This window comes from Parasteatoda tepidariorum, chromosome 7, assembly GCF_043381705.1.
Source record: "Parasteatoda tepidariorum isolate YZ-2023 chromosome 7, CAS_Ptep_4.0, whole genome shotgun sequence".
Lineage (NCBI taxonomy): Eukaryota > Metazoa > Arthropoda > Arachnida > Araneae > Theridiidae > Parasteatoda > Parasteatoda tepidariorum.
In genome coordinates, this window is record NC_092210.1 from 35241108 (window position 1) to 35262068 (window position 20961).

The 20961-nt window shown below is 27.8% G+C and overlaps 1 protein-coding gene across 2 annotated transcripts in view; it reads right to left on the reverse strand.

The window, feature by feature from the left end:
• Positions 1-7106: 7106 nt before the first annotated feature.
• Positions 7107-20961, reverse strand: part of LOC107449399 (lachesin-like) — a 207836-nt gene continuing 193981 nt past the window's right edge. The window contains exons 7-10 of one of the 2 annotated variants that reach the window (XM_016064909.3): positions 20171-20239; positions 18153-18242; positions 12427-12513; positions 7107-8231 (exon numbers count right to left, since the gene is read on the reverse strand). In XM_016064909.3, coding sequence (XP_015920395.1) covers positions 8152-8231; positions 12427-12513; positions 18153-18242; positions 20171-20239 — 326 coding nt within the window. In that variant the 3' untranslated portion in view covers positions 7107-8151. The remainder of the gene's footprint in view (positions 8232-12426; positions 12514-18152; positions 18243-20170; positions 20240-20961) is intronic. The other variant, XM_016064910.3, reaches the window with a different exon arrangement.

Sequence of the window (20961 nt, forward strand, 5' to 3'; positions counted from 1 at the left end):
TCACACTATTAAGATAGGCAGAAGTTAGTAGTCTTCGTCGATAGATCTCTATTTTAGTATTTTGTCGAAAGCGCTTTTTCTTCTCGAATTTATATATTACGAATTTATTTGACGATTTTTGATTTATATTACGAATTATACTATAGCACATTTCTAATAGGTTTAACAAATTACATGTCATTTATTTGAATTCAAATTTATTTTAATGTATTAGTATTTACTAAAAAGATTTTTCTTAAAAAAAAAGTTTTTATATGGATTTGAATGATTGTTTTGAATTCTTAGAATTTTGTGCATTTGCAATGTACCTAAGTCAGTAGCGAGCGAAGCGAGCTTGGTTTGCGAAGCAAACCATATAAGATTGCGGAGCAATTTTCGGGGGTCGGCGAGCGTTAGCGAACAAGGGACGCAACCCACTAGTAATGAATATTACCAGAAAAATTAATCATTTCAATTACCATTTCCATAGAAGAGCGAGCAAATTAAATTGGATTGTGGAGTCAAATCTAGTAATTTTCATATTGTGATTTTCTTAGCAGGTTGTTTAAATCTTGTTAGTTTTAAAACGTTTTATAAAAAATCTTAATTTTTCTTCCTATTAAAATCATCATAAAAATGGCATGATTTTTATTAAAATTTTTTGATTATTAAAATATTTGTGATTTTAATTAAATAAACTAAAATCCATTGTTAAAGATTTTCTTCATACGCCATAAAAACGCCAACTTAAAATACTACTTTGGACAGGCGTCATTGCTTGCTTAGAATAGGAAAAAATTTAACTTTAAAACATGGCTCTTCTAACCGAATTAATATTATGAATCAATGGGGAACATAATGCCGATTCGTTTATAAAAAGAAACAGTTTGAAGTCGAAGAGTTCAATCCACGAATTTGAGGATTGATGCTGAGCCCACTATTTAAAAATTACATTAGCAATACAATATCGGAAAGTTAAGAAAAGGACATTTCAAAATAAATAAAATTTTAAAAAAATATTTCGCGTAATTCGGTTTTTTTCATCTCACGTTACAATTTCCACGCCACGTTTCCTTTTAATATATACGTACATTATACTGTGAAGAAGAAATTTAGTCGTGTAAGATAAATATTTATACTTATATCGTGTCACTTAAAACAAATTTAGATATTGCTTATATATATATAAATATATATATATATATATATATATATAATAAAATATTATTTTAGTAGCATTAGGTGTGTTACACACTTTTTTGATAGATGGCAGCACCATAGCTAAAAACTATTCTCATCACTGCTCACGTATTAAACTCATAGCTGCAATTTATGTAAATATATTAACCTTTTTTCAATCGATTTCGCTATTTTGTTTCACATATTGCTAACATACATCGCAATTAAAATTTAAAAAAAAAATTTCCTACAATAAACAGGATATTTTTCCTCAGATACAATTTTTCGTCTCGATTTTTAAGTTTTAAAATACATTATAAAATTAAGTTGTTCTTTTGTGGGATTAGCAATTCCCGGTTGAAAAATAACCTATAATTGGAATCGATCATGCTTTAAAATGTACCAAACTTTTGTGTCTTAATACTAAGAACCATAATGTTTAAATTATTAACTTCAACCACACAAATTAAAATTTTTTAAACTTAATTTCATTACTATACTACGTGCAGTAAAATTTTCTACCCTGCAAGACTGTTTAATCTTATTGTATTTACTTAACTTGATTGCTTAATCTTATTGTATTACTTTATTTTTTTGACTTTGAATTAGAAAAGTAATATATAATTATTTTTTATCCACTCTAATTTTACAATTTTGCATACTAGCTTCATTATCTTATTTCTTTTTGAAACATTTTTATGCATCGACTCTAGCAATTTTTTTTAGCATTTTTTCTCTATACTGATTAAGGAAATAAAACCTTTTGTATTTGTATGGTTATAAAAGGATAAAACTCCTTTGATTTTTTATCACAAGGGTTTTAATCTTTGTCTAAGGAAAGAGTAATATATCATAACGTATTACAGATGAATATAGTTTATAGTGTTTTGCTGAGCGTTAAAATTTACTAACAAACTGAAAAAAAAAATCTCAATAGAGTTAATTTTAAGTGAAGTGCTTTGATTGTATAACTTTATCTGTCAGCATCTCAAAATTATAAGTATGCATTGTTTCCTTCGCTAAATAATATTAAGAAAGTTTAAAATTAAACATATTATGTATTAAACTAGCGTTAATAATTTAATAATTAAGATTACTGTACTTCGCTTGCTTATGAAGTCATTTATGTCATTATATGCTAAAAAAATGATTAATATTTTTTCCATTTAAAAGCATTAGTTTTATTAATTTACGAAATATTAACAATTAGCTTAGAAGTCCTTTCTTGTAGAAATTTTTTTCAAACTAACTAAAATTAAGCTGTATTTTTAAACTTAAAAATATTAATCGACGAATTATTCAATAATGAAATCAATAATTTACGAAATAAAAAAAAAATTGCCATTTGGTTTGTAAAATGTTAATAATTAGATAGTTGCTTTATGAGGTAGTAAAGTAATCATAATTAAAAAATATAAACTAAAATAAAATTTAGCTTTCATAGCCCATCGATTTTTGATCTAAACATTAAGGTGTTCCTTATCCTAAATTCTTAATTTTGAATAAAAAACATTGCATAATAATTAAAATTACTCTATTTCTTACGAATAATCTGATATAACAAATAAATACTTTAAAATGGCATGATTTGAATTTACAGAAAAGTTCTTGATAAATATCATTACGTTTTGCATGTTAATTGCTATAGCTAGCTTGTTAAGTACCAATATGATCTCTCTGCTAAGTTGAAGGGGCTATTAAGATTTTTAAAATAAAGTAAACGTAAAGGCAAAAGATAATGAAAGAATAATTTCAATTTTCCAATTTATCATCTCCCAAATTATGCACTATCATTGTTATGCATTTATTATGCTAATTATGCATTTTATAGTGCATAACTAGAGAACTGTTATACATTCCTGTGAATGACTTATATATTGTTTGAAACAAAATATAGTAAAGTCATCTATGAGATACAGAGAAAATCACAAATCTAATTCGTGCAATATTTTACTACTTAGTATGTATTTTACTACTTACTATGTGTCTCTCCTTTTTAAATAACGCAAATAATAGTATAAGTAATTAGCTATTCAGTTTTTATGTATAATTGAAAATGAAGGACGTTACGATTATTATTGTTTTCTAAGATACACTTCAATTTTAGTACATACTTAACTCAACTAAAAAGTTGAAAAGTTGAGAGTAACCACACCGTGATAAATTCCTGAAATTTGGGTTCATCATTCGTAAAATGCATTTAAATGCAATGCAATAATATTTACTCAATTAAAGTGATTCACTGATTATACCGAAGACTCCCCGAGTAGTAAATGGTGATTGATGCACGTTATATCTGTCGGGTCACAAAGTCCCGCATGTTCCCGTAACCTCTGGGAATACTGAATTGGATATTAATCGTTCTTTGGTTCAGGTCAAAATTACGATTTGTGGACAAATGAATGGATGTATGAACGGGTCCACCCTATAAACGGATTTGACGTATGGATGTGAAGGAAGCCGAATTCTTGGCCGTAAATAGCGCCACTGGAAAACAAGAACAATCGCCCCCCCCTCTTCCTTATTGGCCAATAACAACATAAGGAAAGAAATCAAAATATGATTTGTTTCAACAAATTACTTTATTGATCACAACATTATTATACATAATCTTGATTTTTAATAATATTTCATAGAATTTTCCTCTGTCTAGAAATGTACATAACTAATAATAAAACCACATTTGAACAAACACATGTATGTACAATTATCATTCATGTAATTCAAATTCTATTTTCTATTCATAGAATAACTATTACATAACACTGAGCAATTTCTAAAGTGAGCATTTCTTGTTATTAGGTCGTATAATTTAATTCATTCATTCAATGAAATATTTACAATATTTATTTTTTAAACACTCACTTATGAAGGATAGAATGATTATAAATTTAAAGTTGGGCTTGGTGGTGAATGTTTATTCAAACAAAACATGATAAATTTGTTTTACACGTTAACCTGTATTCAAACAAAACATGAACAATTTGACAGTCACATTATTCAAGTATATTGTTATTTTTGTTATCTAAATTTACATATTTTTATTTTTTACATAAGATGCATATGGTATCTTTGTCTTTTTCGGAAATTTGGGAAATTTTTCAAAAATCGAAAGCATAACATTTTAATATTAGTAGATTTTAAAAACACATCAAGATTCATGATTTGACGTCTATGTAAAAATATAATATCATAAATCACTTAAAGATTATAAATCATAAGCCACATAAATATTTATGAGTGATAAATGATGTTGTTTAAAATTGGCCTGCACTGCATATTTTTTTAAAATTCCATTGTTGCATAGTTATATTTTAACGTAACTGATGCACTTTGATTTTAAATTGCGTGTAACAAATGTGATATATTTCTGCTTTTCCATGTTTTAGAATTTTCTGGAATACAGAAATTTTTATACATTTTCCTCCTGTTTGATTTTAGAAACTTATTAACATTTCTTTCTTGTTGTTTGCGTAAAAACAACATAAAGCGATGAAAAATCATTCAACCTATAAAGATTTGTAACTCATAGTTATACTTATTCAAACAAAAGAATGATTTGTAAGATACGTTTACCTACAATGCACTTTATTATTCTGTTGTTTAATAAATTTTGATTTATAATTATTTTCTTCTTCATTTTGATTAGTTCTTAAGCCAAATAAATGTAACGCATATGCTACTTTCCTGGTTATATATCCTTTTATTAAGAGATTTTTTTTCCTTTAGAATTTAGAAGCGTATTATGATTTATTCTTAGAAGTTTGTTTAAAAATCTAATCTTAGCAATAAAATTTATAATATCTCAAAAGATTAGTTGGTTTTGTTGAAGGTTTTAAATTTTAGAACTTCTAATTTTCAGCTCTTCTGAACGTCAGTGTAAAATAACCCAACAAAACTAAAACGACCAAAGGTGAATCATTAAAAATCTTAATTTTGAGAAACAATTGACTATTATTTGCAAAGTTTTACAGATTATTCTTTTTCTCATCGGTCATACATATAATTTCCGTTCTTTGTGAATAATAAGTGATATTTTTAATCAATAAAAATGATTAAAAGGGATATGTTAGGGATATGTTGGCTTTCAAATTAACAGCTATAGTATGCAATGAATTGAATTTAGTAAAACTTAAATATTTCAAAACTCAACAATTTCAAATTCTGATTTAAGTACGCTGTAAATAATTCGGAATAAAGTTACGGTAAACATGACTGGTTCTGTGAGTGCAACATTCGTAAAATCCATTCTACCGTAAAATTTCATACCATAATTTTTAATGCAATATTTATTTAATTACATTTATTCTGTAATTTTGCAGTAAATATTCTGATATTTACGCTATGTAAAATTTTTTCAGTGAAGTTTTATGGTGAAAATGCATTTTACGTAAAAAAGTTCTGTCAAACTGAGTGAAATAATTAAATTAAAAAGTATGCATTAGCAGACAATTGATAACTTGCTAATTAAGCGGTTGGCATATAAATAATAACCAAGTTCTTAGATTTATTATTAGTTTAATTGATTAAAATAGAGCAAAATAAATCATAGCTTTTTTAACACAGTCAATTCGCAACATCTCGAATCTAATCTCTAATCTTCAACAAATCGGTTTGACTTACTGTCCAATTTTGAAATGATAACAGTTATCTTTTAGACAATATAATTATGTATTACTATTACGTAAGAATACTTTTTATTTCTGTAATATTGTCGAAAGAGTTTTATGGACGTTTCACTACTTAATTACCATAAGTTATTCACTACTGAAGTTATACATTTTTTCGATACGGTCGAATTTCTATCTACGTCATTCACGTGTTGAGCTCCAGGAAAAAGTATTTTCATGTTCTGCTCTGCTACGACATATTGTAGGAAAAACTGGTTTTTAAATGCACGGGTGCCTGAAGTTTTAAATTTTGGAAAAAAAATTTACTAACCCTCAGTGGGTTAAGAAATAATTTTATCTAAGTTAAGACTGGCAACACACAGGGTCCTCGCTAACACTGGTAGAAAGTAAATAGCAAACTCACGCAGTGCATGGAGGATTGGAAATGCAATTGAATCGATAAAATTGAATGTTTAGATCAGTGATTCTCAACCTACTTTTTTGTTGCTGCACACTTTTAAGGATTTCGAAATTTGACGGCACACAATGAAAAACATTAGATTAAAAGTAGTTTAATTACCTATTTTATATTGTGATAAATAGTTTGTGATAATAATTTTGAGTGTGAAATAAAATAATATGTAGTACTACAAAAGCACATTTATTAAGGGATTAATTATTTCGTTCGACCAGTTTTTTATCAGTTAGTAACAGTAATTTATATTTTGCTAGTTATTATATGTTAGCTTGTTTTCTTCAATTAACTGTTAGTTTTTTTGCTTCATATTAACTGTTATTTTTTGTGATCTCTTGAGTTTTTTTGCTAATTATTAATTGTTAGATTAATTTTTGTTAGTTATCCTTTGTTTCTTTGTTAATTAATTGCATAGCTTACTTTAATGATTAGCTCTTACTACATTTTTTAAAATTGGGTGTCATATACAATTTAAGCACTTCCATCTTATTTTAAGATTGTCAGAGATAATGCAATCGCCGACAAAGATGTTCACGCGTTTAAAGCGTAGAAAAATTATAAAAAGTATATATATACTTTTTATGAACATTTCAAGCACATTTTAAGAATTTGGCAGCACAAAAAAGTGCCACGGCACTGCGGTTGAGAATCACTGGCTTAGAGAATCGACACACGGATTAAAAAAGGGCATGCTGCATTAGACACTGTTTTGTAAAACTGTCAATATTCAAGCGGCAATGCTGTATATTTGANTTTAGCTTTACTCATAATAAAAAAAGCATTATAACTTTTATTGTGTCATTTCTAATATTTGGTGGTACATTTTAAAAGTTTGGCGGCACACAAAAGGGCCACGGCACAGTGGTTGAGAATCACTGGTTCAGATCTATATTGAATAGTTCTATTTCAAAATTCCTAAATGAAGCAGTGTTATAATTATACTAACAATACAGATAGCATAGACCTACGGAAGTTTAAGTTATTTCTCGCAGATGATATCTGATCATCTCACTCTGTCTCACTTGCTTTCCTTACTTGGGACGATTTCTAGAATTTGCTCAATAGACTAAAGTATGTTCGCCAACTCCGCTAGTAGATTTTTTAATGAATTAATTAGGCGTTAAAACTGAGTTATCGTTAAGAAAATGAGGTTAAACTGCGAAACTGCTTGCAGAGATGTTATCCAACCTTCTCACACTAAGCCAACTTGTTTTGACTACTTGCGTAGATTGAGCACAGATTTCATTAGTAGTGGCAAAAAAAGTTGGTTGCAGTTATTTTCTGTTTTTTTTTCCACCTATAACGGAGAGATCCATCTTTCGTTTTCAATTATTTCAGCTTTAAACAAGGGATTCATCTTTGAAATAATGAATTGAAGAGAATACAAAACTGCAAGCGAAGAGGAATCCATTCTTTTTACGCTAACTCAGCATGTTTTAACAACTTGCGTAGATTTCACTAGTAGGGGTAAAATAAGTTGGTTGCAGTTTTTTTAGTTTATCTCATTTAGCTATTGAAAAGGAGAATAGTTTTTAAAAAAATCAATTAAAGATAAAAAATCAAATTATTCAAGAACTTTGAGCATGAAATTAAAGATAAAAGGGTAAAAAAATTGTCAAAAAATGGAGCTATCGTAATTTCACTTCGAGATGAAGCGAATTGACTGTATACAAACCAGAATATAGTCAATACTGATAATAGACAGTTCGTAAATTATACAATTGAAAACGATGAATTAAAGTGTAACCATTCAGTATATCATTTCAGTTCAAAAATTCAAATGGGTATTCAATTTTATTCCTCCAGAGTTTCTTGTTGAGACTTCAAATGGAGTCCCATAATGGCAAATGCTTAGTTTGTATCATGGAATGACCATAAAGTCGTTGAAAAATATCCCTGCTTACGCAACTATCGTAATAATATTAAATTTATAAAAATCCAACTACATGCCAAAATGGACAAACTGGTCATAGTAGTACTGGTAGCTCCTGAAATAAAAAAAAGTAATAATTTCAGAAAACATGAAATATTTGTGTAAAATGAAAATAAATAGGAAAAAAAATTAATTTTAAGTAAAATACAGGGAATACTTTCAAATCAATCAGTTATTCTTACTTTTAGATTCTTTATTTCAAAAATAATGCAAAAAAACTATGTTTATTTGAAATTGCAAGTAATATTTAAGTAAATCTAAACAAAACGTCATCAAATAAAATAAGTTAATGCTTCTTATCTAAAGAATAGACAAAACCCGTTTATTGCTGGATGAAACACAGAGGATTTTGACAGCAATTATTAGGAACTAGGAGGCTCCGCCCCCTGCTCACTAACGCTCGCCAACCACCGAGAATTGCTACGCAATCCTATGTGGTTCACGCCGTGAACCATGGCTCGCTGCGCTCGCTCGCCAATGAACACAATGTTCTAGCACAAAGACATAATATATTATCATCAAAGACATAGTATTTTATCATCAAAGACATAGTATTGTACTTATGTCGAAGAATTCTATCAATGTTCTTATTGGCTTTTAAAAAAGTATATTAGCTATTTAGATTGCACATGGTGAAAAAATCAAAACGTTACCTAAATGAGAAGCATATTAGCAAAATAAATTATCAAATATTGCAGTTACTCACCTAAATTCAACTAAATGTGTATAATAAATTAGTTAATGCTAGAAATTCTGAAAGTTTTAGAAAAAAAATTATTGTTTAAAAATATAAACTTTAAACCCCAACTTTTCCTTGTGAGATAATAACCCTCAAAAAGTCTTTCATTTTCAGGAACACAAAAATTTGTTTTATCACCAAATGAAATATTTTTTGGTGATCAGTATTATTGATTTGTCAGAAGAATTTCTTTCTTTGGCCCAGAAGTAAGCATTACAATAACTACATTGTTCCGTCATTGAGCTAATATTATACTCTTCGACATCTACTGTTACATCTTGAACAGTTATTATTGCACTAGATCTCTGCAATCTACGTTTTCCATAACATTTCTCAACACTTTCTTGGGCTCTTCGAACACGTTTTCTCGCATTACGTTTAAAAGCCCTAGCAGCTTCACTAATATTCTGCATTTTAAAGCGTGAAAATTCAATACATAAATAAACGCGAAATATAAAAAAATTCAATGCATTCAATACAAACACGTTTTTTCGATATTTAGGTAGCTCCCAGTAGAAAAATATCGATTCAACAGCGGCCTTTTAAAGCATTCTCACTTTAATTAATTAATTAATTCCTAATTGAGTTAAAATTAAATATTATCATGTGTTTAGGGAATGAATCTGAATTGAACAACCTGATAATGCTGACTCTGGTTATTGTTTCCGTTTTTTAAAGTGCTACATGTTGAGCGACCTCATCCAGATTTGCCATGTGACATTTTTAGCAGCAATCATTGGTTGATTTTCTAGCGTTGCCATTCGGGGAGTTGTTATGAGGCTTTTTTTTGGTGCCGTGTAAGAGAAATATATGTATAGATACCTTATTCAGTTTCATATAGCAATCAAACAATATTTGATGCTCGAGTTAAATTGTAAAAACTGTGACGACTTATACGAATTTTTTGTTGAAAAATTATGTGCTATTTCTAGTTAATATTGAATCTCATGTTTCTTTACATTTTATCGAGCTTAATTAAAACATAAACCCCAATAAATGAAGCTTATGCACCTAACTCACTTTATCCATGAATTTTTTCGCCCGTCTTGGCGCCAAATTGTTCAATTGTCAGACGATCGATCTTTTTTGATTAGAAGAAGATGAAAGTTTGATTTTACCTCGCACGATGATGAACATTTCAAAGAGTCAGAGAGAGAGAGAGACAGTAAGTAGTTATAAAATGGTATTTATCGTCAGGTGTGTGTCTGTCAACTGTATTATACAATTTTAAAATATCTTTTTTTTTATCCACTTCGGTTTTGTTTAGCCTTGTTTGAATTTATATTTATATAGATTATTTTAAGAAACAAATTTTTTTTAAGAAATAATTTTATTTTAAGAAATAATTTTGTTTTAAGAAATATTATGTATATTCATCCAATTTTTTTTACGATTCTTGTTTTATAACGCATCGCATCTCGAAAATAACTTTACTGACAGATGTGTATCAAATCTTACAGTAATTATAAATTTTAGTGTTGCGAAATAACAAAAAGGTGCCGTTTACTTTAAGCCAAGTAGTATAAAAAAACATTCTTGATGGAGTGAAACACTTAGATCTATAAAAATTATGCATTTTTTCCCTAAACCACTTTGATGTAAAGTATTTGCCACCATTTATAGTATTTAGATTCATTGAAATTTCTTTACAGTGTAGTGATTCGACTAATTTTGTTAGCCTTTGTTTTTTTCCTCTCCTATATATTATTTTTCGATCCCAATATGCGCATTACTTTTTGACTTTATGTTTTACCAGATTTTAATTTATATTATAGGTGGTGATTATATTACGTAGTGAGCTGGGATAGATTGGTTGTCTGGGTGCTGGACTCACGTTCGTAAGAACTGGAGTTTAAATCCAGTCGGCCGAAGTGTAGTAAATAGTGACTAGTGCACGTTAAATCTGTCGGGTCTCAAAGTCATCCACGTTCCCATAACAAATTATACCTCTCGGGTGACTGAATTGGATCTGTGGAGGAATTAATGGATGTATGAATGAGTCCTCCCTATGAACAGGTGTGGTATATCATATACATGGTATATCATATACATGGTATATCATATATCATATAATCCTGACCATCTCTGACTAAGTCGAATTCCTAGTCAGAGATGGCGCCACTGGAAAATAAAAGCAATCGCACACCTATTACCTTAATGGTCTACGACAACAACATTATAAATGGTGATTATATGATAGGTTACTTAAATTTTTTTAAGATAAAATGCACTTTACACTTTATTACTTGGTAATACAAATGAATGGCTCCTTTTCCTGAATCAAAATATGGGGAATGATTTAAAGAGAAACATCTCTGCCCTATTTATAAGAATAAATACGATATCTTTCTTGTTTTGTCTTTGTTTTCATTTTATGCAAACTCACTAATAGTGTGACTTTCAGATTTTATTAAGAGATGAAACCTAACTAATCAAACAAATAGCAGTGAAAAAATATAATAATCTTAATGTCTGAAATATGCTTTTTAAATTGTGATTAAAAATTAAACATTATTTAAAATGTGTAAGATGCAAAGCTAAACTCTCTTTGTATCACCAGAAACATTATATGACGTACTAAGCATGAGAGTTAGAATAAATATTTATTACTCGTTCGTAAGTTTTTCTTAACAAAGGATATATTGATAAATTCATCTTATATGCAAGGAAACGATGCGAGTTTTTTAGAATTATAATTACAAAAAGTCCATTTTTATAGAGAATTTTATATATTTTCTGTAAACTTCACAATAAATAGCTTGTGAAATTGCCATTGCAACTAATCAGCTTCTGCACTGCTAAAATATAAGATATATAAGAAATTTAAATATATAAAAATTCTTATATATAAAATATATAAAAAAAATTCAAAAACGATTCCACAAATGAAGAACATTTTCAAAATGATTAGTACTGTATAATAATATAAATTTAGCCTGCTTTGATTTTATTGCTTTTCATTAAATAAGTTATTTTTTTAATCCACTGAAGTTATTCCGGATTTTATTTTTGTCATTTAATTTTATTACAAATTTAAAAACAGAACCACCTCTAATGCCTTGCTATGGATTTCAAATGAGAAAAGCTACAGTCATTTACCATAATTTATTTTTCAGTTTTCAAGATGAATGGCTTACCCTGCCGTAAGCCATGATGCAATTTTTAATAAACAAACTGCATAAAGTATAAGTAGCATTTATACAACACATGAATGGAAACATATCAAAACATTAAAATTATTAAATAATTTAGTCAAAAAATATAATTTTAAATCTTAGTTTAAAAGCATTTAAAGAAATTATAATATATGTTTTATAATTATATATATGTTTATTTTAAAGAAATTATATATTATTTTTAAATAAATATTTTAAAAATTTTAAATTTTTTCAATCCAGTTCTTACTTTTAAATGGAAAATCATCATGGTGGATGTTAAATTTAGAGAAATTTAATTTAATTTTAATTATTAAACTAACATTTTAAACAATGCTTTATTTAAAGCAGCTCACCATTTTCTGGAGGTCTGTGTAATGGCTTACTTGGTATAGAATCTTCTGAAGCACCTGTTTCCGAGACTGATGATCGCAAATTTTTGTCTGTAAAGTAAAAATTTTAGAAAAATTAGTACTGATTACAATTCTATTAGTTATGTAAAAGATACGTATTAAATAATGCTCCTGTTTTCGAGACTGATTATCATAAATTTTTGTCTGTAAAGTTAACATCACAGAAAATTTAGTATTGATTAGAAATCTATTTGTTGTATAGAAGATAAGTATGAAATAAGACACTTGTTTCCGAGACTGATGATCGTAGTTTTTTGTCTCTGTAAAATATATAACAAGAAATTTAGAAGTGATTATAATTATATCAGTTACGTAAAAAATACGTATAAAATAAAGAATTTCTGAAATAACCCGATGCAGATATGGGGAACATAGTGTTTAAGACCTGATAATTGTATAATGGTTCGTATGATTGCACACTGTGATCAATATAACGCATCATTCATCTTTACTTTCAAAACTAATTGGTACCCTGCCATCTTTGAAGAGAAAAAAAAATTTTAAAATTATCTGTAAAATAATAACATTTCTGGTTAAGAGAAATAAAAAAATAATAAAAACACAATTCTGCTTAATAAGACCAAAATATAAGAGAATTTAACTACTCATTGGGAAAGTTTTCTGTTTATATTCAACCCTAATTGCGCATTGCTGGTTCATTCTTGTGCTTGCTGAAGACCTACGAATTAATGTTTTGCGCACCAGATCTCAGTCTACAAAATAAAGGAAATACGCCTTTTAACATCCGAAAGGGAAGAATAAAACTTCTGATAGGTATGAGAAAAACTAGCTACTAATTTGTCAATGTTTTGCTGCCGCTTTCGCTTCACGCGGATATGCTGCAATTCGCCAGCTTTAATGTCTAGGTAATGATGGAACTTCAACATACAAAATTGCTGCATACCAATACATATTGTTTATATTCGTATCGTTTGTTTAATTTCGTACGATTTGCGCCCCTGTGAAGGAATAATCTATAATACGACCTCACTTTCAAGCGTTATATTCTCATAATTTAATAACAAAATAAACTCTAAAAACCCTTGTGAATTGTATATTTAAAAATATTCACTTCAATAATATCATTTGACTTTCTATGACCTTCAGAATTTAAGTGTGTTTCTTACATGAATGCTTATTCTGCTTAAAATTGTCTTACTTATCCAGTGCTGAAGAAAAAAATTATATGTCTTGCGATTTTTCTTTCGTTTATTAGGGCTTGAATTGATATCAAAATTAACAAAAAATAAATACATAAATAAGAGGGAGATTAGGTGTAGCCAGATATAAATCGTAGTATTTATGTTGAAATACCTAATAATATTAAGGCTGAAGAGAGATAAAAACTGTTTCCAATGCAAGCTGTTATATGATGTAAGATTACAGGTTGATATAATACTTATTAGGACATAAGGTTGATTCATTGTAGAAAATTTTAGAAAAAATAATTTTGACTCAACAAAACTGTTTCTGAAAATCTCAAAGAACTTTATTTAATATTATGTTTCCTATCAATTGAGAAATACTTTTTATTTTTTATTTTCAAAAGTAAGAAACTGAATCGCAATGACACCGACTCAGTTTCAGAGTGTAGAGTAGCTACCACTACAGCTATTAAATTCCAATTCACTAGTACATTAGACAAGTCAACTCGATTCTATAAACTAAATAGGAACTGTTTTAAAAAAGCTTTAGATTGTAAAGCTGCAAGCTTTAACTCAATTTTCGAGTACGAAAACCTATTTGAAAATACCTCCCTGAGGCCAGTTGCACACTGTTTTACAAGTGATGCAACACTGAATAATAGTGAATTTTATATTATGGCAATATTTTCATATGGAACTTATTTATATATAAAATTATATTTAAAAATGGATAATATTCGTATAGAATAACACTGATGTAGATGTGTAATTGTATATAAAATGCGTTGACACAAATCAACTTGATTTGTATTGTACTAGATTTCATGAAAATTGACTATGCTTTATGATAAATGCGATTAGTGAAGAGTATGTTATTGCTTGGAATGTGATATGAGAAAGTGTATTGTACTTGAGAGATGTATAATGAGTTTGACAAACTTCTTACAGGAAGAATACTTTTATTATTCTTTTTCTCTATTATTCATTTGCATGTAACTATATGCAAAAAATCCATCATTATTTAATGATATACATCATTATTTATACTAGAGCAATGTGCTTATAATTATATGTCTACTTTTAGTTTCAAGTTACAAGGACCGTAAGGAACCACCACAACGATCCTTCAATTCATGGTGAAGGGATAAAGGGCCACTTCGGTCTCAGGCACCCCGACCAACCGACAGTTCTAGGACTTGATTCTATCGGGGTGGGGAAGTAATGTAGAGAAACACGTCTGAAACGCCCACTTGAATTGAATGCATCTGGTTCGATGAATGGCTCTCAGTGAACAGTTGACTTGCTATTTGTGACTGCAACATTGTCCTCCTTACGCTGTTGCTACTCAGTCTCGAGTACACAAAACAGGGGAAAGTACACACTCTACTGCTAATTGCATCATAGAAGCGATCACTCCCACAACAGCGATCTTAGTACAGCTCTCACGACCAGCAATCAAACCCCGGTGATCTTAATACAGCTCTCTCGGCGCTTGCAAAGCATCAATGAATCAACTAGTGGTATACATTCATCGAATTCTATTACAGATAAATTTCTGGTGGGGGAGTAATTTAAGATAGTAATGTATAAGAGTAATGTATGAAAATTCTGGAGCGTAGCTATCATTACAGCTATAAAATTCCAAATCACTATTATATAAAACATGTTATCTCGATTCTATCTTGAGGTACTTTGATAGATGATGGTTGACATTATTGGTAACCTAGTCCCACTAGAGGTTTCCGAAATATTAAGAAACGTTTTAGAAAACTATATACACTGTAGCTGTCCCATATATTCAGAATTGTTTTGGGATATTTTGCAGTGTAACAAGTAAATTTACTGCTCATATAATTGCATTTACTCGACCATCATTCTGTAGTACAGTAGTAAAGTGTAGTAAATTATTTTTGAAATCAAAGCATCCTTTCCTTTCTATATTTTAACAAATTGATAAAATGTGTTTTCATAGAATTATAATAATCACAAATTTTATTAACAAAATGATTTTTTATCGACTTTTTGGAATAACAGAACAAAACTAGATGAGAAGAAACATCGGGTGTTTGGGAGCCTCAGGGATATTAAAAAAATATATAAAAAATAATAAAAATCACTCAATCGGAAGTCATCTTTAAGAATTTTAAACTTCTTTACTAATTCTAGGGAAATAAGTTCTTACAGTAGAAAAAATTATTAAACATTGCCATATTTAGATATTTTTTTTATAAAAAAAATAGGCATAGCATAAATATTTAGAAAAATATTTTCTTCTTCGAATAAAAGTAGCATGTTTTAGTAGATCTCATAATTTTTTTGCAAATATTTAACACTTGAAAAAAAATTGTCAGCCTTTTTAATACTATCATATCATTGCAATGGAAATATGATTTATATTATTTTCATAGTGTTTGTAAAATTTATAATAAAACTCAATGGTGTTTTGTATAAACTAAATTTAAATTTATGAAATATTTGAAGCATAGATTGTGTTGTTTGCATGTTAAAGTTTATAATATCCATTTATTTTCTGAATAATTTTTATTTATATTGTAAGGTAATACAAAATAGCACAAATCAAATTCATTTTTTATGAACTATTTGCCTATATTTAAAGTTCATTTTTAAAGGTACCTAATAAATAGCAAATTTCTTATTTTGTAAGGAATCACTAATACTTTTTCTAGTTTGAAAGTTTTTTGTTATTGCCGTTTTTATAGAAATTAAGATTTCTTTGTTTATTACTAGAGTGATGACGGTTAGCAATAAGAAATTTTTTTTTATAAAAAAATCCAAAGCTACTAGACTAAAAATAAGAATACACGATAAAAATTCTAGTAAAATTAATATTAATTTTACTATTATTTTTGTTCAATAATTTGCAATATTTTTAAAGGAACATGGTAAGTAATATATTTTTGCTAATTTATCATAGTAATTGTTGTTTTTGAATAGTTTTTTTCCAAAGAATGGGTGCAGCAATAGTAGACTTACTCTCCTTAAATATAAATTTATAAATTGATCGCTAATCAATTATCTTTATTCATCAAATACTTCGATAATATTAATACAATTCAAACTGTCTAATAATCTCACATTCTTCGAGGTACATGTTTAATTGAATATGATACTACCCTCTTACTCCTCCCCGCAATAAAAAACTATTTAATATTCAAAATATAAATCTTAAGAATACGCGTATAATTTCTTTATTCACAGCAGAAATAATGAAAAAAATCTAGAAATCAGTAATTCTTGTTTATTCCGTTTTTGTCAAAAGTGTAAGCTTTGAATAACATTATATCTAGCCCTTTCCAAATAAGGGATATTTCTCATTTGAGTACAATTAAGTATACTTCTTATTGGAATAATATTTTGTACAATTTCTATAATGTAAAATTACAGATGATTTCTAAGTTTTAATTTTTTTTACGGAATTCGTTTAAGATCTTAGCTGTTATTCTTTTCTAGCGATTTTGCATTGCTTTTATTTTTTTTAATTATTTTTTTACACTATGCTCAATAATCTCACTTTCATTATATCACATGTCGAATTAAATAAAAATCTACCATATTACCTCCCACATAAACACTAATAACGCTCAATAAATGTCTGTATTTTCAATGGGTTAAGGTAAAGCAAAGTAGAAAAACAGTAATTCTAGTTTTTCTTCTGTTTGTTTAGACTATGAGCTCCAAAGTAACATAACATCTAGCCTTTTATGTCAGGAAGTCACTTTTCAAAGTAGTAATATTTCTTTTTTGAAAAAAGTTGCTTAAATAATATTTTAATATTGAAGGAAGACATAAAATAATAGTTTTGTAAAAATAGGTGAAATAGGTGAAACAAATTAAAAGTGATAAACTTTGTCGATCACCTCAAACAATGGATTGTGTAAAATTATTATAAACATATTTTAAATGCTATAACTATGTTTTAAATCAATTAAGCAGGATTTCGCCGTCAAAGTAAATTTTAATGAACTTTCTAATCAAAAAAAAGTAAAAAGACAAATTCCTACTAGTTTTTTGTTAGAAAACGAATAAAGTAATGAATTTTTAATCTGATTAAGGACATGCAAAGATCAGATATATGTAAAGTGTTATTCAATTCTAATTCTGTTATTTCTAACTCTGCTATTTGAAATTTTAGAACTGTATCTGCAGTTTTTCCTATATATTAACTAGGATATTTTTAAGTTCATATTAAGTTCATATTTTTCATAATTTTTCACAAAGCTTTAATGCACTCTCGATCAATAAATTGAAAATTCTGCAGCCTTTTCAATAGTTAAATTTATCAAAATCGTTATTTATAATACTCATTTCTGATATACAATTATAATTTACTTTATTTCAAAAATTTAGTTATTCTAATTTTCTAGTACTTTATTTGTTTTAAATTTTTTTAATAATGGTAAATTATTTTGCAGCGTATATAACACATTTTCTTTTAATTTTTAAATAAATAAAAATGAATAAAAAAAATAAATCAAACAAAAATTAAAGTCCCTCACTGCCCACCTGAGTTGAATTCCTGAGATTCGTCCATTAAAGTATTAGAAGCTGGCCCATTTTTTCTCTGTGACGAGCTCCCATTGAGATGTAAATGTTCTATAAAATAAATAATAATATTTTAATCTAAATTTGATGAACTCTCCTTTTTTAATGTTATTTAAGAGAAGAAAAAAAAACGAATTTTGAAACCCTCTTTTTTAAATATTATTTTAGTACTGTTTTAGATAAATAAATCTATTCAAATTTGCTGAACAATATTAACAATATGTTTTGCATTAATAAGAAGACTATGAAAATTTAGACATTTTAGTTGCATGTGTCTCTATCTAAATATCATATTTATGAACAACAAGTAATAAAATACCTGTAGTAACTTTTTTTAATTTTTAATTACTTAAGTTTGATAAGTCTCAAGCTTATTTAAAGGGGATGAATGCAAAACAATATTACGTAATTAGGAAATAAACACATTCGCATCTGTTTTATAGGATTTTAAAAAGGTGTATTATAGCAAATGATAAACATTAAAAATCCTACACGAAACTTGGATAAAAATCATTGAAACCTTAAAATATTTCTGTAAAAATGCAAGAAGAAATAAAAAATATTATTTCAATGTACTTTTACTTTTTTATGTAGGTATGAGCCTGCATATTTAGTGTTGTGAGTAGTGTCTTTGCCTGCCAGGACTTCGACCGGGGTTCAATTCTCTTACAAAACGTTAGGAGTCTCAACGATTTGCACTTTCTCAATTGTGTCCTATTGGTTCAGGGTCACCTTGAATAAATTTTCTCAAACAGTTTAATGGCCGGAAAATACTTCAAATCTAAGAGCCGGAAATTTTTTGAATCATTTTGTTTATTTAAAATTACTGGTTCTCCAATGAATATGTTTAATAGTTTTTGCAAAAATTTCCGATTTTTATCCTTTGTAAATTTATCTGAGTTCCCAGATAAGAGATTTTCAGTTTATTCTCGTGCAGAATTTTTTAATTGTACTTATTTTAATTTTTAAGACAAAACTAGAAAAGTATACTTTTTAATACAAAGACGTTTTTATGTCAATCATTCTGCCATTTAGGTGATATTTATCAAATAAATAAGATATTTTTTTGCCCAGTAGTCTTGAAAAAAATGGCAGGTCAAGCAGCAAGGCATAAAACATACAAAATCAAAAATTAATCCAATAATTTTTTTTAATTACCCACAGAAAAAAAATTGGGAAAATTACTGTACTGTATAACGCTAACATTTCTGACAAAAAAACAACAACATAATTTTAGCTAATAAAACTAAAATATACGGAAATTAAACCAATCATTTGATAATTTTTAATATTTATATGGTATTGGTTTACATGAAATTCTGGTTTTAAAAATTATAGCTCTTATTCCCCTATGTCTAGTGAAAATTATAAAAATGAAAATTTAATTTAACCGAATAAATGGTTTACTGTTGATTTTATAAAAATCATTTCCAAAGTGCTTCGATAAGATTTACTGAGATTTTCAGTGTTCCCATAGAGATAAGAAAGCCAGTAAATTTTAGCTCATTTTGATAGTTTTAATAAAAAAATTTCTCAATGCATCGCGCATGTTTGGTTCATATTTCGTTGCATTTGCTTATCCATGATTTCAATATCATTATACATATATTAAATCATGTAGCTAAAACCCCACACGTAATTTTAAAAGTTGTAAGCAGAGGTAATGCATCAGATTGAAACACTTTTTAGTTTAATTTGCATTTAAACTTTTCGGAGAGTTTTATTGTGCTTGCACACCAGCAGATCATCTATTTCTTCAGACGGTGGCAAGTCTTAAAAATATTTAGACAAAAATATTTAAGGAATGTGAAAATTTTGTTAAAGAAAAACAGATAATATCAAAACATTTCTATATAAATTCTTCTCCCTTCTTCAAAACAAAATTTATATATATTTAAAAAGAAATCCAGATGGATCGCATTTTTATTTTCATGATCTAAATTGCTTAAAAGCATTATGGAATACAGAGAGAAATTTACCTCTTAATCTAGGAAGATAAACCTCATAATGTTGTGTTACTTTTGGGTTTGAAGTTGGAGGAGGGATCTCTGAAAAAATAAGAAAACTGTACCTTAATAATGTTATTTTATAGCCTACTAGCTGAATATACGTTCTTCACACGAGGTGAATAAAACAAAATAATAATATGAATAAAAATAATGATTAAAAGAGAGAATAATCAATAAATCAGTACTGAGCAATCATGCTCAAAACTTGATTGCATATACCGACACAATTAAAGAATTTGATGGAAGAACCAGGTGAATGACATTTTTATTAGAATTAATGAATTGGAGAAAATAACATAGAATGGTTGCGTCACAATTCAAATAAGGGAAGAAGATTATATAAAATTATTAATAAAGTAGATTATTTTAGGACGATGCCGTCAAAACAAGAAATCTGGTTTCTAACTGGGCATGGTCCTCTTCCATGTTATTTTAAATATCTAAACATCTCAGATAATGATCACTGCACGTGCGGTCTTCTGGGCACTCCAGAACAATATCTTACGGAATGCATCTATACAGCTTCATGGCATACTCGTGCATCGAATATCACTAATCTACCAACTTGGCAAAAACAATTCATAACTAACAATACACTAAAAACCAAATTATTATTGGTAATGAATTTTCTTTCTGATAATGACAATATTCTAAAATTATAAAAATAAAAAAAAATAAAAATATGTTATATATTTTTGAATGGCTACCTATATGTTGTAAATACTGTACATATCTTTTCTATTTAACTTTTTATTTATTAT